Source organism: Gavia stellata, chromosome 32 (assembly GCF_030936135.1).
Source record: "Gavia stellata isolate bGavSte3 chromosome 32, bGavSte3.hap2, whole genome shotgun sequence".
NCBI lineage: Eukaryota > Metazoa > Chordata > Aves > Gaviiformes > Gaviidae > Gavia > Gavia stellata.
Genome location: NC_082625.1, coordinates 251820 through 278866, shown reverse-complemented (window position 1 = coordinate 278866; position 27047 = coordinate 251820). Strand labels below are relative to the sequence as shown.

Sequence of the window (27047 nt, the reverse complement as noted above, 5' to 3'; positions counted from 1 at the left end):
ACAGCTCCTGCTTCTGTGTTGTCGTGTCCACTCCCCCCACCAAGGGCCCCACACCCCAACTGCCACCATGGGAGGGGGCTGAGCCCCTGGCTCTGTGGGCACAGTGGCAGGTGCCATTTCAGGGGATCTGGGGCTGGCGCTCAGCTCCCCAGGGCCAGGTTTCTGTTGGTCCTGCAATGATACCAGCCCCCCACCAGACCAGCCACTCTTTTGTTCCTTTTTATTAGTAAGGGGTTGAAAACACAGTTAAATACATTTCTTTACTGATCATTTACAGCTGGTTCTGCAGCAGAAAAGGGGTGCCGTTAAATCAGTAGCAGTATTCCAGGAGCAATCCTATCTCCATCACTCTTGGCCGCATCTTGCTACCCTGCGGGCCCTCCCGCTCCCTATGCCTCCAGCCCTGACCCACAGCCGGGACCTAGGACACCCGGATCAGCCCCTGGCCCCTGCCCAGCTCAGGGGGACGCCGGGCCACAACTGCTCCCCTCCAGCTCTCCCCTTTACCTCTGTGACCTCAGGCAGGAACCGGGGCTGGTGCCCTGACCTGGTGGGGTGGCTGAAAGGAGAGGAGGAGGAGGGAGAGCAAGGCTGCGGGAGGGCTGGCCCAGCACAGGAGGCCTCCCTCAGCCCCCGGTGGCTTTAGGCACGGCCTGGCCCCTTCCCTGATGGATGAGGGAGGGTGATGGACAGGGCCTCAGTACACCACCTCGTACACTGTGGCCTTCTTGTCGCCAGAGCCCGTAACGATGAATTTGTCATTGATGGAAATGTCGCAGCTCAGCACCGATGAGGACTCTTTAGACTGAATGTGAGAGAGGTGGGTGGTGAGAGCGGCACTGGTGGCTGAAGCCGCCCTCATCCCCCCTGTCCAAATGCTTCCACCGCACCTGGAAGATGCTGGCTCCATAGGGTGTCCGCCAGGCATTCAGCAGGTTGTCCTTCCCCGTGCTCACGAACCATTTCCCTGGGGCAGGAGACAAAGTGGATCAGCACTTGGGACTCCATTCAAGGGGCCTGAGCATCTGCGGGGGGGAGTGTGGGGGTGGGAACCAAAAGGACCCGTCTGGGGCTGTACGGAGCCAGACCCTGTTCCAAAGTTGACACAGCCCCAGCAAAAAACATGGCGCTTGCGTACCGCAGGAGGCGAATTTGAGGGAGAGGACGCAGCTCTCGTGGAGGTGCAGCTGGTACTTGTCCGGTTTGGTCACGTGCAGGATCTCCACGTTGCTGCTCTCCATGCCTACTGCCAGCCACTCTCCCGTCGGGCAGTACCCCAGGGAGAAGATCTGGGGGGAGAGACAGGGTCAGGCAGGGACCTGGCAGGTCCCAGCCGGCCCCGTGGTGCTCCCAGGCAGACCCAGCCCCTACCTGGGAGCTGAAGTCATGCTGCTGCAGCTGACGCCCCTCCCGCAGGTCCCAGCACCGCACCGTGTTGTCCAGCCCCCCTGTCCACAGCTTGGTGCCGTAGTTAGAGATGTCAATGCAGCTGGCACCATCTGTGTGGCCTTGAAACTGCCTGGGAAAGAGGGGGACGGAGAGGGCGAGAGCATGGCCATCAGGGCTGCCAGCTCCCTAAGAGCCAGCATCCCCCTCCATGTTCCTGCCCTGTGCCACCAGCCACCTGCCCCGGGCTCACCTGACCATGGTCTGGTTCTGCAGGTCCCACACCACGATGTTGCCGTCACTGCAGCAGGAGAAGCAGACTTTAGCATCGGGGCTGATGGCCAGGGCGTAGCAGGCGGGGGCAGAGGAGGTGAGCTCGGCCTTGATGCGGGGTGTGGGGGCTGCCAGGTCCCAGATGGAGAGGGTGCTGGCCTCCCCCCCCACAATCAGGCTGCGGCCGTCAGGGAGCAGCTTGCAGGAGCGGATGTAGTTGTCGCGGTTCTGAATTGGGATTACAGCAAACAGTGCAAGTGAAGGAGGAGCTGATTAGTGCCTGGTGGGGAGCAGGAGACAGATCTCCTGTTCTCGTCACAGACATGAAAGGACCCTCTGTCCCCCCTCATTGTAACAGGGGCGCCTTCCTCTTCCCAGACCCCACAAAATGCCTTTCTGTTCCTCCTCCTTACCAAGCAGTCCAGCTGAGCCACAGCCATCTTGGTGCCCGGCTGCCCCACATCCCACACCTTCACACAGCCCTTGCCCCCGGTGTAGACGTGCTGTGCGGAGCTGCTGATGGTAACGGCGCAGACCACCTCGCCGTGGGTCAGGGTGTGGAGCTGCCGTGCGTGGCGGGGGATGCCAGAGCCAATGAGGGCATCGGGTGGGAAAGGCACCGGTTGCATCTGCCCATCAGCACTGACATGGAAGGAGTAGGCACTGGAAGGGAGTAGAAAAGAGGACTGAACAATCCCTGCATGATGCCTCAGTGCAGGAGCCGACCTCTCACATTAGCCATGCTTGAGCCAGGTGGAAGGTGCCTGGTGCACTCTGGCTAATGAAGGATATGATTAACTAGCTCCTTGTTACCACCAGCTGCCTGGAACAAAATGACAGCCTTGGAGTCAGAAGTGGAGAGAAACTCCAGCTAGGCCCTGCCCTGCCCTATACCTGCTGGGTGCAGAAATGAGCCGTGGAAAAGGCGATCCCCCCGCACGCCCACCCTGTGCTGCCCGGCTCAGCCCCTTCCTGCCCACCGTCCCTGCAGCCCCTGCATGCGGCCACACTTACGGTTTCCCTCCGGGGATGGTGGAAAGTGAAGATGAGATGGTGGAAGCCCTCAGGTGAGGGTGCGACTCAAAAGCCACCTGCACAAAGCAAAGGACACATGATGAGCGAAGTGCCAAACCCCCAGGAGGGGACACGAAGGCTGGGCTCATGCCTTTCCCTGCATGCCCGGGGACAGGGCCAGCCTGGCTCTGTGCAAGGTCCCTGCTTGCTGCTTCCTCCACATGCAAGCAACAAAGGCCAAAACAGGCTCCCAAACACACAGCTATGCACCAGTGGGGGCTCCTCCGAGAGCTCTGCAGCCTCCACTGGCCCCACAACCCAGACACCTCCAGAAGGGAGCCCCTCCTACGGCTGCACCCCCCAGCTTGAGCTCATTGCAGCAGAGCAGATACTGCACATCAGGGACAGTACATGCCCAGGACAGCAGGGGACAGGCAGCAGAGCCAACATGTGCTGGTAGATTGGGACTGTCCCTCGGTGACTTACCATCGGGGACCGGCTGTACATCACAGCACTGCTGACCTGCGGTGAGAGGTGGATGCCCATATACATGCTGGGGGCTGGGAGCTCACCGTTGAGGGTGGCGTGAGGCACCATCCCAAAGGAGGATGTGTAGGGGCTGGACACGTTCAGCGGGCTGCGAAGAGCTGCACAAAAAAAGACCTGCTCATCGGCCCTGGGCAACAGGTATGAGCAAGCATCGCCCGAGGGAAAAGGGCATCTGGCAGAAGCCAGGCAGCAAGAGCCAGCGTCACCTCTGCACCAGGCCCAGCCAAACCCGGCAGGAACCAGCAGATCAGGAGGAGGGCAGGCAGCTTATGGACTGGGAACCAAAGACCAAAGGAGGGGGGCAGCCCTCAAGTCCCATCAGTCAGGGACGTGGGATGCAGATCCAGCATGGGAGACCAAATGACTCCGTCCCTCCAAAGGATGCATCACGGACCAGCCGCTAACCCACAGCGACCCTCATCTCGGCTGCCAAAACCTTTTCAGTCTTGGCCAGGCCAAACTACTGCAGTTAATGGCTAAGTGGCTCTACCTCCAGGGTTTCAATGGTTTATTGAAATCGATTCCATTTCAATTTTTTGCTAAACTGCTGTAATTTTCTAGCCAGACAAGGGCTTAATGTCCCCGGTCCTGGCTCTATTTCTCCCTTTGGCTAGCTGTCCTGCTCCCATCGCCTTCTGGTCCCTTTGGCTAGACAGTGGCCAAGCTGTTCCAGAGATTGCTTCCCAAGGCTTCCCTAAATGTCTCCAAGGAAACTGTAGTAGGAAAAGGGGGCATGACCAGTTCACCATCAGCCACCACAGAGACCACTACTGAGCGCTCACCCCCCTCCCCGTGCTTTCAGAAGAAGGTAGCAGCCATCGACAGAGGCTCCTGGGTCAGCTGGATCCTGCCCAGGGTCTCTGCAGCACCCAGCGCATGCAGACCCTCACCCCTATGGAGATCCTCAGCTGCACAGGGAGACCGGCCATGTCCTGGCCTCCTGCATCCCTGTGTGCTGGTGGTGGCACTCGGCCACCGCTCCTACTCCTGCAGCCAAGCCCTGAAGCATGCGGCTTCACATAGCAACAGCAAAATGACAATTTGTCAGAGAAAAATGACGATCTCCAGACAAAACACCTGCCCGCCCCGAACACCCGTAGCAAAGAGGTCTATACATAGACACACCACCTCCAGCGGGTCTGAGCCCGCCAGGAAAGCATCGACAGTTGGGTACATGGTAATTGCACGTAGGTGCACACATTGGCCGTGGTCAACGTGTTTGATTATGTCGAGCAAAACGGCCACCCCAGCTCTGCTGATGGGAGAGAGCGTCCTGCCTCCCCTCACCCTAGCCCCACGGCACTGTCCACAGCAGAGCATGACACGCCCCCCCCATCCCCAAACACTCACCGATGGTGTCAGTGGCAGGTGCCTTGGCAGGGGGTTGCCGCAGCAGCGCGGCCGAGCTGGGCCCGGGGCCGGGCGTGAGGGAGTCGTGGGGTGGCGAGGAAGCGGAGGGCTTGGAGGTGGGAGCGCTGGCTGGGGGGTCAGACTGCATGGCAGAGGGAAGAGTAGCTTCAGCAGTGGGACCGCTGCCTGGGAGAGCGATCCCCAGCGCCACAGGCCTGCCAACAGCCCTGAACGACCCGGGAGGGGAGAGGGGCATCAAGAGGCACTGCTCCCAGACAGAGCTGGACGGGGACTCAGCCGTCCTGGGCCCAAACCCTGCTCCTTTCCTCCTTTGCCCCTTGCACCCTTCCCATGGCGTGGCAGGTGCCCCATGACTCCGCTTCCCTCCCCGGGTGCAAACGCCCAATACAAGCCCTGCATCACCCCAGACTGACACAATCCTACATCCCTGCAGCACCCTGCCACTGGCAGGAGGCCCCACGGGGCCGTTACACAGAGATTTGCTCTGCTCCCTTGTGTGAAACCCCTCTTGTGCGGGGGGCACCCCGTCCCCAACCTGTGTGGAGCAGGACTAGGAGGAAGCCTGTGATGAACCAGCCTCTTCGATCCCCACAGCTATTTCATTCCTTTCTTTTTTCTTGCCTCTCCTATTTCTTTCTCTTTTTCTGCCTGGGGATTTTGTCAACACCAGCAAAGGAAAAAAAATTAATAACAGAGAAAAGCTACGTGCTGTGCTGGCAGATTGCTTAGGGCGCTTTGTCTGCTCTAATCCGATTGTGCCAGGGAGCCACTGCTCGCTGCTCCCTGCGGCCCCCAGCCAGCTCCTGACCCCGGGATGACGGGGATGCATTGCTTTGGTCCCTGCGGTGGCTGGGAAGGCTGAGGAGTGGCAGAAACGTCCCTCCCCCTTCCCGCACACTGATGTTTCAATCTGAGCATTGGGCTGGTTCTTGGCAGGGAGGAAGGGAAAAAAAAGCCCAAAGAAAAATCGATAGCTATGAGCAGCTCTGGGTAATCCTGCAGGCAGCCAGATGGAAAATACCTGCATAGCCAGGCCTTTGCCTAGCAGATGATTAGCCTCCCTCCAAGGGCACAGACCTCTGCTCCCAGTGCTGGGGAGTTCGGCAGTGGGTACCAAACACTCGGCACTGGCATCTCCTCGCCCGCCTTCAGGCTGCGGCAGATGGGCCACAGAGAAATTTGGGGCCACCTCCCCGGCCCCACTGCCCACCCATAGCCCAGGCTGCCCACGCGCCTCCCTACCAGACTCTGATCCTTCAGCTTGAGGGGTGTTGTGCTTCGGCTAGAGGCGATGGAGGCAGGGCTCTCTGGCATCTCCTGGCAGGCTGGTGGGAGCTGGCTGCTGGGTGTGTGGCCAGGACTGCCGGGCTCCGAGGGGGGGTCCTGGGGGAAGAAGACGTCTCCAGGGAGCAGGAACCCCAGTCGCTCTGCGCAGGAGGGCAGGCACGACAGGGGCCCCAGAGAGCCCCTGCCAGACTGGAGCCCAGCAGGGATGATCAAGCCCCCGTCTGCTCTCCCCTGCCCGCAGGGCAAGCTGCTCATCCAGCCGCTCCGTGTCCCGCGTCTGCCTGAGCAGCACTAACAAGGAGCATCCGCTTAGAGGCCTCAGCTCTGCTCCACGGTCCCCTGGATGAGAAACCTCCCTGATTTTTCTCTTTGAACAAAATTAGAGGTGACAACAGATTCAGAGGACACTGGTGGCCATGGATGCCTTCACAAGGAGGGATGGCGACCAGCACACCTAAAGAACTGAGAAAGGGCCCCTTGGCAGCCCCTCGACAGCATTTCAGAGCCAAGGCCACCCATCAGCTCTTACACTCCTATAACCATTCAATTAGGGCTGTGATTTTTATCACCATAATTACACCAACGAGCAGTTTTTCTAAGTGTCATTTTCTGCAGAAATCCCTGCTGATGTTCCTTTCAGGGCTTGTATTTTCTTGGGAAGTGGCAGGAGGAAAAAAAAAAAAATATCACATGTGTTGTCCCTCCCCTCAGCCTTCCAGGGGAGGAAAAGGGATGTCCCTGAAAACATCACCTCTGCCAAGAATAGCTGGGACTGGGATAAAGTATTGTTTTATCTGCCTTGGTGGTCAAGGAAGGTTGTACCAGAAGCACCTGGCAGTTTGGCTGTAAGAGACTGAAATTCAGTGTACCCCCTGCACTGAGTCACAGACACAGGCTCAGTGTGTTAAAGTCAAGGCTCTAAGGCCAGGCACTGTATGCAGCAGCCTGGACAGGGTCGGGGGTGTGCTGCGAGCTCTCTTGCCAAAGGCAGCACAGCATGCCTGCGCACTCCTGCCACCTCCACGTGTGTGAGCTGCAGGCAGCAAGCCCAGCTCCCTAGGGCTCTCATCCCAGCTTATCAGCCTCCCCACATGGGATGCTACAGGAGAGGGGCTGAAACGGGATTGTGAAGTGGAGCAGAGTCTATGGCTGGCAAAGCTGAGCCCTGGCTGGCACAACCTTCAACCCGGAGCACTGCAAATTGGAATCAGCCTTGGCTGGCATGAACACATCAGGGCAGGGCTGGCACATGTCCGGGCTGGCCACTCCAGCCCAGCAGCCATGACTCGGAGCCTAACAAACCCCAAAGCTCAGGAACCAGAGTCCTAAACCTGATGACTACAGCTTGAGCTGGATACCCCGCAAGGCTTCAGCATGCCCTTCAGGGTGTGGGCTTACCTCATCCACCACAAGGTTGTAGTCACTCTTCTCTCCATCGCTATCCTGCAAGGGGGGTGAAACCCAGAAAGGCTCAGTCAGGAGTGGGAAAGGCTGGACCAAGCTCTGGGCTCTGCCCCACAAGACCCCAGCCAGCAGAGAGCCCATTTTCTCCTGCACATCACTTCTTGTGGACCAGCACCATGCCCTGCAGGCAGTGACTCAACCTTCTGGCTGAGAGGCCTCCCCCAGGCTATTCATTTTGTTCATCTCTTTTTGCAGGATTACAGCCCTCGGCATCCACGGCAGGCACAGAGCTCCCCGGCCACCTCCAGGGCCTGGGCCCATCTCCCGTGGCCAGGCTCTTCGGTGCACTCACATAATGCCCGGACAGGTCCTTCTCCTCCCGCTTCCGCTTCAGCCCCATGCCTCCTGTGTGCTCCTCATCCTGCAGGCTCTCGGGAGGGGAAGCAGAAACGCTCTGAACCAGAGACAGGGAGAGGAAGGCATGTGAGCCGGTGAGAGAGCAGACAGCCCGCAAAGCCCTGCCAGCCACGCTTCCTCTTGGGAAGACACCTCCCAGGGCTGCTGGCTGCGCCCAGATGGTGTCCAGCACCCAGCCATCTGTGCAACCTGTGCCACAGCTGGTTTGGGGGGCAGGGGTCCCCTTCCCCCACCAAGCAGGTTTCAGGGCTAAAGGGGGAGGCGCTACTCCCCCGCTCTGCGCAGGTACCTGTGGCATCCCCTTACTGGCATCCTGTGCACCCTTGGCCAAGAGTCCTTTGAGATCCAAATGGACCGGGGTGCAGAGATGGGGTTTAGCCTGGCACTTTAAGCAAGGCTGGGGAAGATGGTACCAGACCCCTGAGTTCTAGCCCAAATTCATCCATTCAACTCTGACGGGGCAGAGAAAAGGGAAGCAGGATGGGGACAGTCCCTGAGGGTTGGCTGCCCACAGTCTCCTGGTGTGGGCAAAAGGCAGATGCATTTTTAGGGTGCTCAGAGACTCACCCACACGCAGCCCCAACACGCCATCACCTCCCTTTCCCAGCTTGGCCCCAGAACAACTCCAAAGTGAGCTGCCCTCACCCCTTCCCCTACCCACCCCTCACCTCTCAAACCGGGCCAGGTCCCACACCCCAGCCCCTCCCCAGGGAAAGCACAGCCGGTCTGTCAGCCCATCACCAGCTCCACCTTGGCAAAGCATCTCCCTGGCTGGCGGGCAGGAGGAAGAGGGAGAGAAGAAAGCCCTGCCCAAAACCCCAAAGCCACAGGCTCCCCCTCCTTGCCGGAGAAGAGGGCTGGGCAACGGAGCAGAGGGGCAACAGCCCCGGAGTCACAGCCGTGCCCTGGCCCAGCCACCGGCACTCGGGGCAGCGTGAAGCCAGGAGCTGAGCAAGGCAGCATCCCCAGCGCAGCTGGAAAGCAGATCCGCCCCTTCGGGAGATAACCAGGCATGGCGAAGTGGAAAATCCCCATTGGAGATGTGTTTACTTCACCTTAACCCTGCTGCTGCAGTAGCCAGCAGGCTGGGAAGCAGGATGGGGCCGAGCAGGATGAACGCCCCTTCCCCGAGATGCCGCCAGCAGCCGCAGGGATGTCTCACATCCCCTCCCACCCGCCACGCTCACTGTTCGGAGGATGATAATGCAATCAAGTGGTACCTGCCCACCCGCAGCACCCTGGCCCTCATGCAAACCAGAGGAACACCAGGCTGACACTGGTTACCAGAGAGGCTGCCCTTCCTCCCAGAGCAGCTGGGGTGCTTGGGCCAGGGCACTTTCTGGGGCAGCAGCTCCCCAGCCCTCCCAGGACTGCTCTGCAGAGTTGTTCGTGCCCGGGGTCAGCAAGAAAATGCCCCATGCCAGGGCTCCCACATGGTCGATTGTTTCCAGCACAGTAGGATTAAGAGCCTCAACACATACAACCACCGAGCAGAGAGGATGCTCCCTGTGCCCTGGGTGATCTCTGGAGGAGGTACCCGGCTATATATGGGATCACAGGGGTGATCCATCCTGTACAACACAGCTACCATCTCTCCCCTCCCCTCCCACCTGACTGCAAGCCTATGAAGACCAATGCCAATTGCTCCCCAATGGAGGGGCTCCTTAACCCTTACTTCCCCTGCTGGTACCAGGAGCTGGAGCTCTGGCTTACTGTAGCCATGGAGCCTGAGAAGGGAGTCACAGACCTGGAACTCATGGCAGGCTGGGGGGTATCTTAAGAGGGAGGGTGCAGCCAAGGGTTGCAGAGGGGCTGGCAGCACTGGGCTTAGGTAAGGAGACCTGTTCAGCCTGTTTCCTAAACTGGAAACTCCTTGAAAAGGACAGAGCTGGTTATTTTGGGAGCAGCCCTCAACCTTTAGATCCTTGCATCAAAGACTCTGAATTGAGGTGGCCCAGAACCTTCAGCTACAAAACCCCAATGCAAACACAGCCCACCCAAGCCAGCAAAGCAAAGGGAATGGGGACTACAATAAGCAGAGCCCCTTTGTTTTATATTCTCCAAGCAGATGTTCTCCTGGACTCCCCTACATCTCTACACACACGCATTAGCCACTTGGCTGCTCCCACCCTCCACACTGCAGCTGGATTTACTCTCCAGCCTGCAGCACTGTGGAGTTCAAACACGGCTCTGTTCCACCCTAGACACGGCTGCATTTCAGCGCTGCCTCCACCATGCATGTGTCAGTGGAGTGGATGCCAGCTCAGGTGCAGAGGCAGGTCTGGAGCCTGTGCATTCACACCCCTGGGGCTCAAGCTGGGTTTGCATGTGCTGTGCTGTTTGCCAGAGGGACTGGACTGCCCCAGGAGCCAGGGCAGAAGTACTGGGCCCTGCTCATGGGCGACAGCAGAAGGGCTGGACACTGTGCCCTGGATAAACAAGAGTGGGAATCCACAGCTGGATGTGCGTCAGGGCCCCCTTCGTTAGGCTGGCCTGGAAGGAGGCTCTTTCTAGCCCTTGGGGAAATCAGGTTCACTGAGAAATAGGGATGACCCCAAAATTCCTCAAATCCAGAGACTTGGGCCAGCCTTGTGAGGACCCCTGCGCTGCCTGTGGGAGAGGGCAGAGCTGTCCCAAGCCCCTCTCCCCACCTACACCCAGCTTCAGGGCTTGCCCTTACTTTCTTGCCATGCTGAGCCCTTGCAAACTCAGTACCCAGTGGAAGGCCAGTCCTGGGAGCCCGTTACCCTCGTCACCTCATGTGCAAACACAGACAGCCTTGAAAGGTGACTGATGGTGGCAGGGGGGGATGTCCCCTGCACTTACCCACCAAGCTGGGGAGGGGGGGGAGGAAAGGAGCCCACACATCGGGAGAAATGAATGGGACACCCAGAGCCCACAGCAGGAGAGCAGGGTGCCTGGGCTGTGGGGTACAAGGCAACAACACGGACCTGTTCTGCCCAGAGCTGCCTCCCCTCCCCAAGGAGTCCCACAACCCCAACCTGGCCCCACGCGCGAACGAAATCCCAATCCCTGTCGCTGCCTCCCCTTGTCCGGGAGCGCGGCCTCACAGACTGCCACCAGACAGAGGACAGCTTGGCTACCTCTGGGCTGTTTGCTTTGAAAAGGTCAGGAAACAAAACATTCCTGGAAATCCTACTGCCAGTGCTTGCCAAGGGAGCCAGCTGCAGCGCCTGCAGAAGACACAGCCCCTGCTCCTGCCGGGCTGCCAGCCCCAGCTACGAGCACCCAGCTGCCCCAAAGCCAAGCCCACCCCTGTGCCGGGTGCCCTCCCCCAGCACCCCCAGCCCTTCCCCGGAGCCAGCAGCCACCTCTGCCTCCTGCCTGGAACATGCTGGAGATGCTCGAAGTGGGTGCTGGCAGGCTGCCGGGCAGGGCCCTGCAGAGGGAAAGCCTGTTCCCTCACCCATGCATCGAGGCCAGCTGAGGCCACCGGCCCAGCCAGAGCCAGGCGTGCCGGCACAACTTACCCGGCTCGGGGTGCGCTCTGGAGCCCAGGCGGCAGCAGGGAGACCATCCAGGCATGTCCGTTGGTGAGGCAGAGAGGAGGAGAGGAGAGGAAGAGGCTGTTAATGGGGAGGCTGTGCCCCAAGTACCCGGGTAGGGAGGAGAGGGAGGCACTGCAGGGCAACACGGGAGAAGACAGCGGGACATGGGCTGAAAAATCACACACAATTTCCCACTTTGCCCATCTGCAGCATGGTTTCTTTGATGTCTAATAGGAGGTGAGCACATTGGTCTTCCTCAGGGAAGCAGGGAGAATCGCTCTATCCACCCACCGACCTTCAAGAAATTCATTCCAGCTTTGGAATCTCTTCCCTGGACATGGCGATGGGTCCAAGGCTGCCGGGAGGGGAGGAGCCGGCCAGCCAGCTGAGACCTCCTGAATCACACCCATCCTATTTCCTTAGGAAGCCACGCTAAAAAGCCCTGCTTGGAAACACTCTATGGCTTTTTTACATGAACAACAAAACAGGTCCATCTCCCTCAGCTCAGGGAAGACGTGCCAGGCATTTGCTACAAACCTAAGCATGGGGTTATGGGCTGGAGTCTAGCAACCCTCCCTGGTTGATTTTCACTCCTAATGATCACATCAGCATTTGGAGAGAACAAACTCGTCCCAGTCTCTGCTGGAAAAAGGAGGCAGGCGGGTATCAGGAGATGAGGGACTCTCCATGCAGCAGCTGCTCCAAGGCTATGGTCAGCACGAAGCCGGGGGAAGAGGAGGGAGAAGGGCCGGGTGCCTGCCATCAGCACTTCAGCCCTGGTTCAGCTTGATCCACACCAGGTCTGGCTAACTATGGCAGAGCACCGGGGATTAATCCAAGCCATATGCAGCATTTCACTTTTTTTTTTTTTTTAAAAGGAATTATTCTGGGTGCGTTTGCACCCTCTGCCACGGCTGGATGCTCCTGTCCAGGAGCAGCTCTGGGCTGGGCACAGCAGGAGCTGCGGCTGGAAGCACAGGCTGCCCGGGCCTCTAAGGGTTAAGGCAGGCACAGCACAGCCTGCTTTTATCCTCTTCTGGAGTTTGTTTTTCTCCTTCGGGGGAAGGCCAACCTTAAAGAAACACTGACAGAATTAAAACCGCAGACACCTGCCTACAGGGGCACAAAGCAGACACGGACAGTTTCCTGCTGCTATTGTCATCACCTTGAAATCTTACAAGCAAAATGGGATCATTAAGAAAATGCAACAAACCCCTCCACTGCCCAGTTTTGCTGTTACAGTTGTGTCCTGTCCCAGCAGCATTTCCAGGCCCCGAATCGGGGACACTGGGAGCAGCCAGCACCTTTCCCAGAGGGGTTTGCAGAGGAGCATCACTATGGCTGCTGAATTTTACTGCTGGCTGCCCAGAGCCGTCGGTCCTTGCCCATCTTCCTGTCAGCAAAAACACCTGATGCCTGCACTCTGCAGAAGGTGACTTGAGCTCCGAGCAGCCTCTCCTTCATGCAGCACTTCAACAGCAACAAGCCACGAGCAAAGCTGGGTGGTGTTATTAATTTGGCCCAGGCCTGCCAGTAGCATTCAGAGCACTGATTTAACGATGATTAAATATTGATGATGTTTGTAAAGCACTTTGTGATCCTGATAGGAGGAGGCACCCATAAGGATGAGGAATTACTGCTATTTACAAGGCACCACATACCCAGTAAGGCTCTGCTTTCTAAATTCCTTGCCACAGACCCATGGCTCCCACAATTTCTACCAGGGGCTTGCAACAGTATTCTCCCTTAAAGTCTCAGCTTTGGGCATCAGATCTTTACCTGGTGTAAGCCCTGGTGTAAATAGAGGGTTTCTCTTGTGGCAGGGATCTCATGCCCTCCCAGCTGCCTTGTGGAGGGGGGACCCTCACACACTGGAAATACCCAGGGCAGCAGGAAGACCCATGTGTGCACACACACATGCCGAGAGCCCTGCTGCCCAGCGTCTGGGGTGCACATGCAGCCACCCTCCCCATTGCCGTACTCTGACACTGCACGGCAGCTGTTCCCTTGGTCAGAAATAGAGTCACCCTCCCAGGGCTGCAGATATTTAATTAGTTGGATCTGTCATTTGCAGTGCTTGCCGCTACCCCGGGCCCCAGGGAGCAGCTGCCAGGCATCGAGGAGCCCTGGGAAACAAGCAGAGCAGGCAGCAGGATCCCTCCCAGCACTGCCCATGCACCTCTGGGACATCTGCCCAGCACTGACTCAGCCAGCCTTTGAAGGCTTAATCCAGCTGTGCTTCTTCTCCTTACCTCTGTTCTCCCCATCCTGGGCCACTCTGTCCTCCTTGGCAGCCAGCTGAGACTGTGCCATCAATGCCCCTGAGAGGGCCAGGAGCCCCGAGGTGCCGCTGGCCCCGCTCAGGCTAGAAGGCTGCATGCTGGAGGGGTGGGGTGTCAGCGGGATGGGGGATGCGTGGTGGGAGAGGTGCTGAAGCTGCTGCTGCTGAAAGAGAAAGAGCAAATGGTCCTCGATCCCGGAGGAGACAGCCACAGCCAGCCATGCCCCACACCCCTTGGCTTCCGGCACGAGCTGCGATGCAAAGCGCAATGGCATGAGGCACAACACGAGGACAAAGAGGGGAGCAGAGCTGTCGAGGCTGCACAGTTCAGGTCACATCACCTGCCCCTTCCACCCAGGGCACCTTGAGTACCTCCCTGCCGCCAACGTGATCCCCACACATGGCAGACAAGCCCAAGCTGTGGCTCTGCCCTGCTCTGCTCAGGCTGCGGGGGCCAGGGAGGATCCTAGAGGCCATCTACCATCTTCGGGACACAGCGGCAAACCCTCTCACCACAGGGGACCAGCCCTGGGCTTATCGAAGTAGTAGACCCTGGCTTCCCCCATCACTGCACCGCGTGGTCTGAATCCCTGACCGGGAAAGAGCCTTCGCCCATGCCGGGCAGCGGGACTCACCCCGACGATGCTGTTCAGCTCCCCCATGGTCACCTGCTTGGCCCGCTCCACAGCCTGCAGGACCTGCTGCTGGTGCTGGGAAGGAAGAGCACGGGGAGGTCTTAGCGTGCTCCTGGCCAGAGGGACCACACAGCCCAGCATCGCCCCAGCCGCCCAGGGCTGGGCAGCCCCCTCTCCATCCCCCCAGCCCAGGTACAGAGGTTTTGTCCCCTGAACCTCCCGTTGTTCAGGCTGGACTCAGGTTTGCCCCTTCCCAAGGGCCTCGAGAGAAGCCCAAGCAGTCTGGTGCACATCCCCTGCCTCTCCCCTTACCTCCTGGGTCAGAAAGGGTATAATCTGGGCACAGATGGCACTCAGTCTCTTGACAATCTCTGCCTGAAAGAGGAAGCAGGTATCACCATGTTCAGGAGGACTCTGAGCCCCGTCCCCTCCAGGGGAGAGGAGGCCTGCCAAGCATCCTGCAGACGCACAGCAGCCTCTGCGGAGGAGATAAACTCTCCCCACCGGCACCCGCTCAGCGTAAATCCTCCTGCTGCCTCTGCGTTCCTGCTGGGATTTCCCAAGCTGCTGCCAAGGGAGGACTCTGCCCAGGGCTGTGGGACCCTCCCAGGCTGTCAGGTTCCCCCAGGCACATAGGAGGGAACCCAACTCCTAAATCCCTCCGTGGATCCAAGCCAAGCCCAGCTCCGAACTGTCAGTCCTTTCACAGCCCAGCTGGCTTTGCTCAGCCCAAACCCATCTTGGCTTTGTGGGCTGCCGCTCTCGCAGCCAGCGGGCAGGCTGGCAGGGAAGGAGGAGAGCCGAGCCACAAGCGCTGGCAGCGGGCCATCGGCATGCTGCTTGCTCTCTCCCTGAACATCAGACTCAAAGCCAGGGGGAGAGCAAGGGGGACGCAAAATTCACACAAACGAATTCAGCCCTCTCTGCATCGTGCCAGCAAAGCCCTGCAAGGCACCGATGGTGGTACCTGCTCTGCCCTCCCTGCCAAAGCCGGATAAGGGGCTCCCGCTCCCACCACTGCCGAAGCACCAGGCCCACCAGGCCAACCGGCAGCTCTCCCTGCTCCTTCCAGAGGGGCAGCGGAGGCACAGAGCACCCCTGTACCTGCACCCTCCCCAGCAAGCAAGCGGCAATGAGGAAATGCAGAGGACCTGGCGCGTCCTCTCAGCCTGCGGTTATAGACAGACCCATAGCCTGGCCACGTCCCCACTGAGGTAAGCGGCATTTCCCAAGGGAAGGGGCTGTGGCTTCCAGTCCAGCCTCTCCAAAAGAAAACCAGCGTCCTCTGGGGAAAACTTGATCCCGCCCCCCCCGCCCACTGCGCTGCAAATCCACCCTGGCACTGGCAGAGGAATTGGCTGCTCTAAAGTGTTTTCTCATCTCAGGTTTCCGACAATCCCTGACAGCATTGTAGAGAGGTCAAACCACGCACAAAGCAGGCAAAGAACAAAGGGGACATTTACCTCCTGCGCTCAAAGGCTGCCGGTACCCTGGGGAGCACGCTTGAGCCCACCAGCACCCTGGTCCCGGCTGCTGCATCAGCCGATGCCCACACAGGACCCCAGGAGCCAGAGACACCCCCCCCTCCTCCAGACCTCTCCTGACCATGCAGAGCCAGGAGCCGGACCCAGGTGGGCCAGGGCTCCCTCTCTCCAACCAGTTGGCCATTGCCTCTGTCACCCCGTGTGGCTCAGGCCACCCCTGCGTCCCAGTCCCACTGGAGCTCAGAGCACATGGGGATGGCAGGAATGTGCTCGCAGGCTCTACGACTCTGCTAACAAAAGGAGCAAACTCGGAGGGGCTGAGCCAGCTGGAGGAATATGGCAGTTGACTTGCCACTTTGTCAGGCATTGGTCCAAACTAATTTCCCTGGCAGAGAGCCCGTGATGACTAGATTGATAAATCTGAAGAGGGAAAGCAAATTAACGCTGGAACAAAAGGGGAACCAGGGAAGGGTGAAAACACTCCTCTGGCTTCAGGAAAGGAAAAGGGGATTAAGAAAAGAGAAGAGAAAAGAAATGAAAGACACTCTATTTGCCTCTGGGCTCCAGCTCCTGCTGTTTCCTCCATGCTCCTTCCTATATCTGGGGCCCCAGGGAACCGCTGCAGGGAGATACGTGGGCAGGGCTCACGGCCAGGCTCTGAGAGGTGCTTTGGGATGGCAGGGAGGAGGCCCTGTCCCGAGGCACCTACCAGAATGCAATAGCGTACATCCTGACAACTGCTGAATCCCTTTGCAGGCCAGCCCCTCGCACAGAACTATGCCACGTCTCCCATGCTGTTACAGCTACACAGGGACGAGGGAGGTAATTTTCCAACAAAGTCTCCATTCTCGGCCTCTTCCCCACCATCCCCTGCTGCTGGCCCGGACCCCACCTCACTTACCTGCTTGTGCATTTCAATGTTCAGCCCGTAGGACATCTCATAGTACTGAGAGCAAAATCACAACACAGCCTGGTTAAGAGCTGCCCAGAGCAACTGGCCCGTTGCCAGGGACTCGGCAGCCAGCCTGCCCCCGCTCCCCCCAACCGAACTCCACCGCTGCTGCTGGGGGTCCCTGCTCCCCCCAGCCCATGAGAAACAGCTGTCCAGCACACCATGGGCCCAGACCCATGCCATGAGCCTGGGACAAGGTAGAGAGCAGCCACGGTGTCAACTGTTTAACACCCGTGATGATTACACTGCAGTTTCTGCATTAGTTTAAGCCAGCGTAAGCCAGCCCCATTGCCCCCCACGTCCCCTCCTGTCCTGGCCTGTCCCTTCCTACTCCTAACCCAGACCCACTCCCTGATGCAGCTGCCCATCTAGTCACATGGGTGGCCATACCTGCGCAAAAGCAAAGATGACATCGGGTTACACCTTTCACCAGTCACTAGTGACTCTGGCAGTGGTGACAGCAGCAGACCCCGTCCCCTTGGCCCTGAGGACAGGGAGAAGGGGGGGACCAGAGGACCTGCCTTCCTCCAGCAAAGACCATTTCAAAGGTGGCAGCCCACCTGTGGGAATCCCTGAGCCTCCAGGACGTGGGAAGGGATCCCAGCTGATGGGTGACAGGAACGTGCCCTGCGGTGCCATTAAAGTCCAGTACACCCCTAGCCTCACGGGGCTGTCATCACCTGGGGGATGGGGGCTGCCCCTGTTTAGGTCTGTTTGCCTTTGGATGGCATAATTTGGGTTCCCCCCTTCCTTAGAGGGGCCAGTAATGTCAGATGCTGAAGGAGACAGAATGCTGCTCTGGCTCTGCAGTTCCCATCCTCTTCCCTTCTTTCCAGCAGCTACCTCCCTTCCTGCCAGGGCTACCTGCAGAAGGCCTGGCTCTGGCTGGCGCCCGGTGAGTAGGTGTCAGGGGCTGTTAACCCTGTGCTAGCAACTGCAGAGGGGTCCTGCCCTGCTCGTTCTGAAGGCAGCTTCCCCTTCCACCCAAAACACTGGCCTTGGGGTATCGCTTCCAAGATACACCCCCCTTGGGAGAGAGACAGGAAAGAGGGGAAGAGAGTTCTTAAAAGGCCAGATAGAAAAAGGAAAAAAATAAAACACAAGAGATAAAACCTATGGCAGGATTCCTGGGCTCAAGCAGCACCCAGTGGCAGCACACATCAGCAGAAGAGCCAGCCATTGCTAGGAATAATGATTAACTCCTTCCTAACTCACACACCCCTCAGCCCGTCCACCCAGGTCAGACATTCCCCTAGCAGGGACCGCTCAGGGAGGCCACTGGCGCATTTGGCTGTGTGGCTGAGTCCGGGGGCAAGACCCAGAGCCCAGGGCTTCACTGGAGGGTGGCAGTCAGGGATGCCTTGGGGGAGGCAGCGGGGACAGGGCAGGGGTAGCTCACCATGACATAATGTCTCTGCATCTCCGTCTTCTCACTCACCAGCTTCTCACATTCCAGCTTCAGGCTGCAAAGAGGACCCATGGTTTTCATTCACGGACCCACATCTCCTGTCCTGTCCTCCCAGTTCCCACTTTCCACCCCATGACCTCAGCAAGCTCAGCACATCTCCCACCTCCCGCCGCAGTCTCATGGGGCCGTGGGGGTGTCACATGCCCACCCCTAACTAGTGTTGCCATCACTCGGGGACCCGAACCCCTGCAACTGTGCTGCCCACACAGCCCCCGCTCCCCCCCGGACAGCCGATTGCACCCACCCGGTGCTCCGTTCCCGCAGCACCGCTACTGTCCCCCCCACATCACCCCATACCCAGCTCAGCCGTGGAAACAAACCGTGGGTGGCCTCCCCCCCAGGACCCCCACTCAAGACCTGGAGCCCCAATTCACGGCTTCATGCTACCCCGCAGCCTAGACCCCTCTCCCATTCTTCCCCAGGCACGCCTTTCAGCAGGACCCCCATCTCCATCTTCTCCTGCCCCGATTCGCCCCCTGGTCTGTGCCCTGTCCTCCCCCGTGCCTTCGGTCCCCGTTACACCCCTTCTCCGGATGCTCAGCTCTGCCCGCAGCCCTGCCTGACCCCCGGCCACCTCCCGCCCTACGCCCCCACCTAAGACAGGGGTCCCCCGCCCGCCCCTCCTTCCCCGACCCCGCCGCCCCTCACCTGTGGTACTGAGCCTGCAGGAACTGAAACTCCTCCTTGATGCGGTCGCAGATTTCCAGGACCGAGAACTTGAAGGGCTGCCCGGGCTGGAGCGGAGTCTGGGGAGAGACGGCCCGGCCGGCGGCTGTGGCTTCGCCGCGCTGCCCTCGCCCAGCCCGGCCCGCCGGGCCCCCGCCCGCCCCGGTACTCACCGGGTGCCGTCCCTGCGGGAACATGCTGAGGGCCCGGGCGGCCCCCGCCCCAGCCCCCGCGCTCCCCGGCCCTGGCGGGGGAGCCCCCCCGCCGGGCTCCGCCGGTCCTCGGGGCTCCCTCGCCTCGACGCCGGCAGCAGGAGGGCGGCCGGGCCACGGGGTCTGCGTGGAGGCGGGGGTGCGGCGGGGGCGCCGAGCGGCTCAGGCGGGGCGAAGCCGGCTGCCGTCGGGCGGGCGGGCAGGGGGGGGCGGCCCGCCGGCCGCGGGGTCTCCGCTCGCCCCCCATGGGGGCCGGGGGCGGGGACAGGGAGGAGGCGGGAGCGGGCGGTGCCGGCGGGGCCCCGGCGGTCCCCGGCTGGTGGAGCTGCCGCCCGGCCCCGCCGGCCCGAGCGCCCCGTCCGCCGGCGCCCGCTTAAGGTGGCGCGTCCCCGCAGGACGCGGGGGGGCGCGGGGGCCCGTGGGGCTCGGCACGGCGGGAGGGAGCGGCTGCGCCGCCCGCCCGGGCAGCACCGGAGCTCCTGCCCCGCCGACCGCGCCGGCTCCGCGCCCGCGGCGGCCCGCGCAGGCCACCCCGACCCCACGCTCCCACGGCGATGCCGGAGACCGAGGCAGTCCCGGGGGGGGGGCGGGCCGTGGAGCCGCCGCTACGGGGCCGAACGTAACCACCCGGGAGGCGTCCGCCGACACCGCTGCCCCAGCCCTCCGTACCCGCAGGAGCCCCGCTCGTCTCCCCGGGCTCCCCCCTCGCCCCGGGAGCCCCGTCCCGCACGTCCCCCAGCCCAGCCCCACTCGCGCGCGCGGCGGCCCCGCGGGGCCGTGCTCCGGCGCCGGGCAGAGCCGGGAGCGGAGCCGCGCCGACAGCCACCGGGGCCGGGAGCACCTTCTTCCCCCGGGAGCGCAGCCACCCGCGGCCGCTGCCCACCAGCTCCGGGCGGACGCGGCATCGGCCGCCGGCGGGGCAGCGCGGGGGCACTGAGAGCACAAACGGAGGCGGCCTGACAGCGCCCGGCCGAGCCGGGGACCCCGGGACTGCGGGCCCCGGTGCGCAGGGACGCCGGCTCACCGCCGGGCCGGGCCGCTACGCTGCAGCCGTGCTCGCCCAGCGGGGGCTGCAGAGAGCGCAACGCCAGGGGGTCCCCGGGACCGGCCACCCGCGACGGGCGGGGCCCCGGAGCCGCACAGCCCCGCCGGGAGCGACCACGGCGACCGCGCTCCACCTTAACCAGCCTCACGGCCCGCAGCGGCGGTGGCCGCATCTGCCATTGGCTGCGGCTGCGGGAGCGTCAGCCAATCGCCCTACCCCGTTCCCACATGGGCTCGTGACGCCACGTCCCGGAAAGGCCAATGAGAAGCGAGCGGGCCACAGGCGCGCCAGCGGATGCGCCGCGGGGCACGCTGGGAGTTGTAGTTCGTAATTCGCTGCGCCGTGCCCGCCGGTGGCCGCCCGGGGCCGGCCGGTCCCACCCGCTGCCCGCCGGGGGCCCAGGGAGGCGAGGCCGGTCCCTCTCGGGTGGGCTCGGCCCAGAGCCGCCGGGCGGCCGGGGCTTCCGCCGCGGGCGGCCCCGGCGGGCGGACTACGCGGCCCACAAGGCTTTGCGGTGGCTGCCGGCTGCCACTCAAAGTAACGTGGGGCGGCGGAGCCCGCGGCGGCGCTCAGCGGCCGCGGGGCGCTGGGGGGCCGCGGCCCGAAGGGGCTCGGCCTCGGGCTCCCCGCGGGCCCCGGGGGGAGAACGGGGGAAACCCCGTCGCCGCGGGGAGGAGGGAAACCCCCGACCGGCTCCAGGGCCGGAGCGCTGGGCTCCGCCGCGGGAGGTTCTCGGTGGCTCCCGGAGAGCGGCTGCGAGCCCACCGCGCGGTTCTGGCGCGTCGCCGAGCCCTTAACCCGCGGCCGGCCGAGCCGGGGACGATCCCGCCCTGTGCGGCAGCCCCCGCCCGGGAGAGCGGCCCGTCCGCGGCGGGCAGGGTGTTGGGTGCGGTGCCCCCGGGGCGGCGAGGGCCGCTGCCCGCTCCGCAGAGGGGCCGGGGAAAGGTCCGCCCGCAGCCCGCGGGCTCTGCCGGCGAGCGGCGCGGAGTTGGGAGCCGGCCCCGGCCCCGGGGGAGCGGGGCAGCCCCTCGCCAGCATCACGCCCCCCGGGGTCCCAGGCGCCTCCCGCCGTGGGGCCGAGGCCGGGATCCTGGCCCCGCTCCAAGCCGTGAGCCCCCTTCCCTCCCCAGCCGCCCGCCTGAGCCCAGCGAGCCCCTGGCAGCCCGAGCCCCCAGCCAGGCCACGGCCGGGGCACGGAGGCAGCTCTGGGCATGGCCCCCAGCCCCGTGGGGCAGCTCTCCCGGCCTGTCCCAAGCACCATGCCCCAAGAGCCCCTCCTGCCCTGCAGAGGGGCCCTTCCCCGTTCCCCACGATCCCTCCTCGTCCCCCACGGCCCTCCAGCCGCAGCCTGCCGTAAAGCAACCACATTTGGGGATGGTAAAGGGAGACTGTGGAACAATCCTTAAATATTGCAGGAACCAGCTGTACCTGGGCACTGCACGGGCAGGCACAAGGTTAAATATTTAATGCCTCACCTTTCATCCTAATCTTTTATTCATTGTGTTATTTACTTGCTGCATGCTCACAGGGGCCAGGGTGGAGGCAAGGTGGTGGGCACCAGAGGCTCTCCCTCCTATCCCTGCCCCGTGCCATCCCAGGGCTGCCACTGCCCCCTCCCTGTGGTCCCCCAGCAGGGACTGGGAGCCTTCCCCAGCAGTGGACAGGCTGCCTGGGCTTGGGCCCCTCCAGCCCCAAATGGTCCCTGAGCAAGCAGCCAGCCCCACTCCAGCCCCAGCCTCTGCCCCTTCCCCTTTGCCTTCCCTGGCCATGGGTGTTCACTGGGCAGATCCAGTGCCACAGGCAGAGAGGGCTGCTAGCCCGCCACCTTGGCCCCAAAGCCCTTGAAAAAACTTGCTTTCATATATGCACTTGTATGTAGGTGTATAACATATATCTGCACATGTGACTACACATATTTTAATTCAAATGTAAAGTTTTAGAAAATTTATTTTTTTGGTTTGTTTGCCTCATTGGAGGAGTAGTTGGTTTTTTTATTTAAGGAAAGGAGGTTTTTTTCAAAAGCTGGAAACATTTCAGATCATGTTTCAAGGGAAGGAGAGACTGGGAAGATGTTTTGCATCATTTTTCAAAACTCCTTACCAAAAATTGCCAGTTTTCCTTAGGCAGTTTCTCTGTTCTCCTGTCTTGGAGAGTGACACAGGTAAACCTGGAAGAGGCAGCTCCAGAATGATGGATGTCACATGTGTCTTCATCACCCTCCATTAATGATTGACGTGGGCCCTGGAGCAGGACAGCCTGTAACCCAGAGATTAATTTGCTTCAGCATGTGCTTGGACTGGGGAGAAAACAACCACAGTTAACTCTTTGCACCCACAGGCCTCTGGATGCAGCAGCAAAGGGAGCTGGTCCCACTCCTCCCTCTGGGCGTAGAGACATGAGGCGCAGGGCAGAGGATGCGGCTGAGCCCCACCAGCAAATCCGGGCTGAGCCCCGGCTGCCACCGCCCACAGCAGGATGCTCAGCCGGGGGGGGGGGCCCAGCCACTTCCCACAGCAGCCACACACTTGTGCCTGGTAGCAGCAGTGCTTGGAAGAGCCCCAAAGGATGAGGGTGTTTGAAATCCACGCCAGGATCGGGAGGTGAGTGCTGTAAACAGCAGTTCTGTTTATAACCATCAGAGAAACCAAACAAGCCTGGGCTTCGGGACGCTCAGGAGCTCCATATGCCGTTTGAACCCAGATCCAAGCAAAACAGGTTGCTGCTTCTGGAATTACCCTGATGATTTTACCTTTCAGCTCCCTCCCCAAATGCCAGCCTGGGGCACAGGAACATGCAGTCTCCCGCCCAGAAGGGCAGCCCCGGCTCTGTCCAGGCTCTGGGCCGTGGGTCAAGTCATTTCTCTCCCCACGCCTGTCCTTTGTGCAGCCTCCCATACCCAGCACTTCCTGGACGGTCAAGGGCAGAGACCGTCACAGTTCTCAGAGATGCCAATGGGCGACCAGGGCTCGCCGCTCTCAGGGCAGCTGAAGCTTCCACACAGTCTCTCCTCAGCCCCCAGTCCGAAACCCTCCCGGGTGCCCTTTCTCCCACCTGCTCTGCTCAGCTCTGCTTTGCTCCATCCCTTCCAAACACAGGCACTGGGCAGGTCGGTGGTGAAGAGCCACGTACAACCATCTCACATCCAAGGGGGCTGCTCTCATAGCACAAAGCCGCTGTGTGTCCACTTTTGCAGGTGTATTTGCCAGCCTGGCAGGAGACTGCCAGGGATGGGAAGGGAGATGGGGGCGCGGCCAGGACCCAGCACTGCCTCAGTCTCCTCATGGCAGCTGGGGATGCCCCATTCTTTGCAGACTGCTTCCCTGCACCTCCCTCTTCAGATCCGTGCAGGTTTGGGGCCCGTTAGGTTTAAGCACATGCACAAGCTCAGCCCTGAGTGGGCTTTTTGGTAGCCAGGTGGTGGTGGGTTTGCGTGCAGGGATTTCGGGTCAGTAGGGCCATTATGGGGCAGGGGGAGCAGAACCGGGGTCACCAGATTTAGAAGATTCAGATTCTCCCTACTGGGACTCAATCAACTGGTTTGCCTGGCCTGTGGAAGCAGGGAGCAAAGATGACCGTGACGTTTCCAAACCATCCTGTTTTCAGCTTCTCACTTGCATACTTGAATAAGGAGCCTTGAACTCAGCAGAGTTGAGTTCCTGGCACCCTCAGACAGTGTGAATTTCCCTGGGCATTTATACCACCAGCTGGCACAAACAGGGGCCTTATCCTGGCTGGAGTCTGTCCAGGAACGAACACGAGATGAGAAGAGAAACTGAGGGAAGGGTCTGGCAGCAAGTTCACAAGAACTGAGCCAAAGCTGTCCTAGAAATCAAGGTTCTCCAGCCACACTCCTGGGACCAAACCACAGGTGCCCATCCCTGGGACGCCAGTGCTGTTACCTGCCACATGTCCCCAGAACATCTGCAAGGCAAACTACATGCAGGAGCTGGGGGGGGTCTCCTGCCATGCCCAGGCAGGGCCCCCTGGCACATTGCACAGCTGATGCGCTCCTGCTTGCAGCCTCTGCACTGCTGCGCTCCCACTGTGCCAGGGACACCTCGTCACCACAGGGCTGTGGACTGGGGGGGACACCCGCAAGAGAGACGTGGGAGCCCTTAGAGCAACCCAGCAGCTGACAGACTCTCATCTCTGGCGCTGCCTTCGATCTGTATGTTGGCTCCTGTTTGCACTTACCGGCTTTGAGTGGTTTTTAATTATTGATGCCTCTTTTAGCTTTTATCTCGTGCTCACTGCAGCCAGGAAGGGCTTGGCGTTCCTGCATTAGTGATGAATTGGGAAGGAGGCCCTGCTCCACCGCGCTGCAAAGCATTCCTGGCTTGCAGGCTGTGCCATTGTTTCAAGCAAAGCTGCGCTGAAAAATGAGGAGCGTGGGAGCGGGAGGGGGATGCGGTAAAGGCGATTCCTGCTGCTGCCACAGAGGCGACAGGGATCTGTCCTATGGGAAAAAGCTGAAGGGGATGGACCAAGAGTCAAACAGGTGCGGAAACCTCCTTCACCCAGTGAAAAACTGGCACCCGCTCACCTCATTGGGGAGGAAAGATGCCGGTTTATGACCCCTCCAGTGACAGGCAGGTGTAAGGGGAAGAGATGTGAGGCAGCAGAGTTTTGCCAAGCCCCTGGCAGCTGCAAGCAGGAATCGATGTCAAACGCAGGCTAAATGCTGTGCTGCTCTGTGGTCAGGGCACAGGGTGCTGACGGACGGGGTCCTGCCCCTGCCCTCCGGACTCAGCTGGCTCTCCATCAGTTGCAGCTGAAAGCTCTTTGGACAGTGGGACAGTGGCTGTCACTGGGTTGCTCTCTATCCCCCCTTAATGAGCCAGGGCTTTGCCAAGCTTTTCCAAGGAGAGAGCTGGTTCTCAGCCCATCTGCCTGTGTCCCTCTCCTGCTCTTGCATCACAACCTCTTGTGCACAAAGAGAAGGAGTTTCTCTGCTAGCAGCCAGTCCTAAACCATCTCTGATCAACAGAGCTTTGGAGGCCCCACATCACCCACTTCTCAGGAGTGTTGAGTCTCTTCCGCCAAGGCAGGAGAAGGGCTCACGGCTCCAATCATGAGAGAGGTTACAAGGCAGAGCAGCTTGTTTGGAAGGAGAGAAGCTGTTTCCTCAAGTCTGCAGCTACTGGGAGAGTTATGAAGGAAGTGGTTTTAACCCTTTTTTTGCTGCTGGTATGGGTTAGATTTGCAGATTTTGGTATGCAGTTAGATTTGAGCCCAAATCTGGTAAGGTGCCCTATGAAAAGATTCCCTTTGGAGATCCAGAAGCAAATCTGGCAGTTGCAAACTGGGGAACTGCAGCGCTGCTTGTCCATGGGACGGGATATCAGGGTGCCTCCCACCACCCAGAGAAACGCTTTGGATGCAAAGCCATCACGCTTCAGGAATGGGTCACTGGGAGAAGCAGGAGTGGAGCATGAGGTTCAGCTCAGCATCTGCAGGGATGTGCAGGGGATTTGGAGACCCCAAATGTTCTGTCTTTATACTTTACAGTGGGTTAGTCTCCCGCAGGGAGCAAGGAGATATCCACAGCCCAGTCAGGAGCGGCTCCGTGGCCCCAGCCTGCTGGCAGCTGAGGATGCTCATCCAGCAGCCTCGTGGTTTGTTCGACCCCTTGCCCACCGAGCCGAGGCTGCTAATTAGCTCTAACAACAGGGACGACTGTTCCTCTGAAATCGCCAGCCTGAAAACACCCCAGACCAATTTCTCCTAAATCCTCCTCCCTTGCACATCCATCAGGAATAACATCCACTTACAGTGCTCCCTACCCCCAGGCTGAGTTTGAACCAGTGACCTCGAGGTGAAAGCGCTTGAAAAGCTCCAGCCCTCCCCACAGCCAGCATGCTCCCAGCGGGGTTTTCAGCAGCACTTACAGAGCAGAGATGGTTTTAGCAACTGTCAGATCGCAGCAGCTCCTGGCCCGGAGCTGTGTTGGCCTTTCACATCAGAAACCTGCTCGCTCAGCATCAGCGAGGCCCTCGGAGCAGCTGCAAGACCACGGGGTCAGACTGCAGTTATCGGTAGTGTTTCAGCCAGCTCCTGACCAGGAGCCCCTGCGCAGTGCAGGGGGGGGGCAGGCGTTGGACCTCTCTGCCCAGTGCTCCAGCCCCCCAAGGGTGCTGAGATCAGGCCAGCCCCTGCCATGCAGCAGCAGCTCTGCTCTTGCCACGGGCTCTGCGCTCTGGATCTGCCCTGCAGCGGATGAGCAGCCAGTGGTGATGCCTGCGTCAGGAGCATCGGGCTCTGCACAGGGTGCCTGGTTTTGCAGGGAACAGGGCTGAGACCCCCAGGCAGCCCTGCAGAGTCCCAGCCAGCAGCCAGAGTTCAAAGACCACCACCGGAGCCGTGCTCCTCCACAGACCCGCCTGGACCCTTGCAAGCCTGTGCCAGGAACCAGCCATCCCCTAGTTCATGCTGGCAAGGCATCACAGGCAGATAACGGGAGCATTGTCAAGCCCTCCCGTTGCCTACAGGCTCTGTAACCCATCTGAGGCTGCAGCACAGCTGTGCCAGGCTTGGCAGGTGCTCCCAGGACACTGGACGGAGCCACAAGCCAGTCCCTCCATCCCCTTTTTGCAGCAGGCTGGTCTGCACCAGAAGAAACCCGTCAGAAGCAGCACCGGGGAAGGGGATGAGTGGAGCTGCAGCCCTGGCAGTCGTTCATGCAGCACCGTTCACCTTTCCTCAAGCCTCTCCCACCCTCGACCCACTGCAGCAGACATGGCCCCAGCCCGAAGTGCCACCACTCTGGAGCCATACCTTCTCCCAGGCCTGAGCCAGTTCAGCAAACACCATCAAATCCCACCCTCGGGCATCTGCCCTGATCTTTGTCCAGCGCCAGCAGGACAGAGGCACAGTGGCTGCTGCTCCCCTTCTGGCTTTCGCCAGGGCCCCCATCTGCACCACCACACTCCTCTGGCCTCAGCAGGCAGGCAGGGGCACCAAGACCCCACCCCCATCCCCACCCCAGCTTCCTTTCCAGGGGAAGAAAATTTTTCCACTCCAGCTGGCCTGGGAGATACAGAGGGGAAGATGTTATGAGGGCAAAGCAGACTCTGAAGCAGGAGGACAGCTCTAAT

At 60.6% G+C, this 27047-nt stretch overlaps 1 protein-coding gene across 2 annotated transcripts; it reads right to left on the bottom strand.

Moving 5' to 3' along the window:
• Positions 1-196: 196 nt before the first annotated feature.
• On the bottom strand, positions 197-18904 carry TLE2 (TLE family member 2, transcriptional corepressor). 2 transcript variants are annotated; one of them, XM_059831914.1, is made up of 20 exons: positions 18870-18904; positions 18679-18776; positions 17962-18025; positions 16512-16556; positions 14439-14501; positions 14127-14201; positions 13463-13655; positions 11193-11209; positions 7637-7738; positions 7279-7323; positions 5836-5976; positions 4573-4714; positions 3160-3320; positions 2674-2750; positions 2073-2322; positions 1640-1887; positions 1372-1519; positions 1139-1289; positions 891-967; positions 197-805 (listed from the first exon to the last, which is right to left on the bottom strand). In XM_059831914.1, the coding sequence occupies exons 1-20, from the start codon at positions 18891-18893 to the stop codon at positions 698-700; spliced, it is 2229 nt and encodes a 742-aa protein (XP_059687897.1). In that variant the 5' UTR covers positions 18894-18904; the 3' UTR covers positions 197-697. The 2 variants fall into 2 exon arrangements, with proteins under 2 accessions (XP_059687897.1, XP_059687898.1); XM_059831915.1 differs by having other exon boundaries at positions 13463-13652.
• Between the last annotated feature and the right edge of the window lie 8143 nt (positions 18905-27047).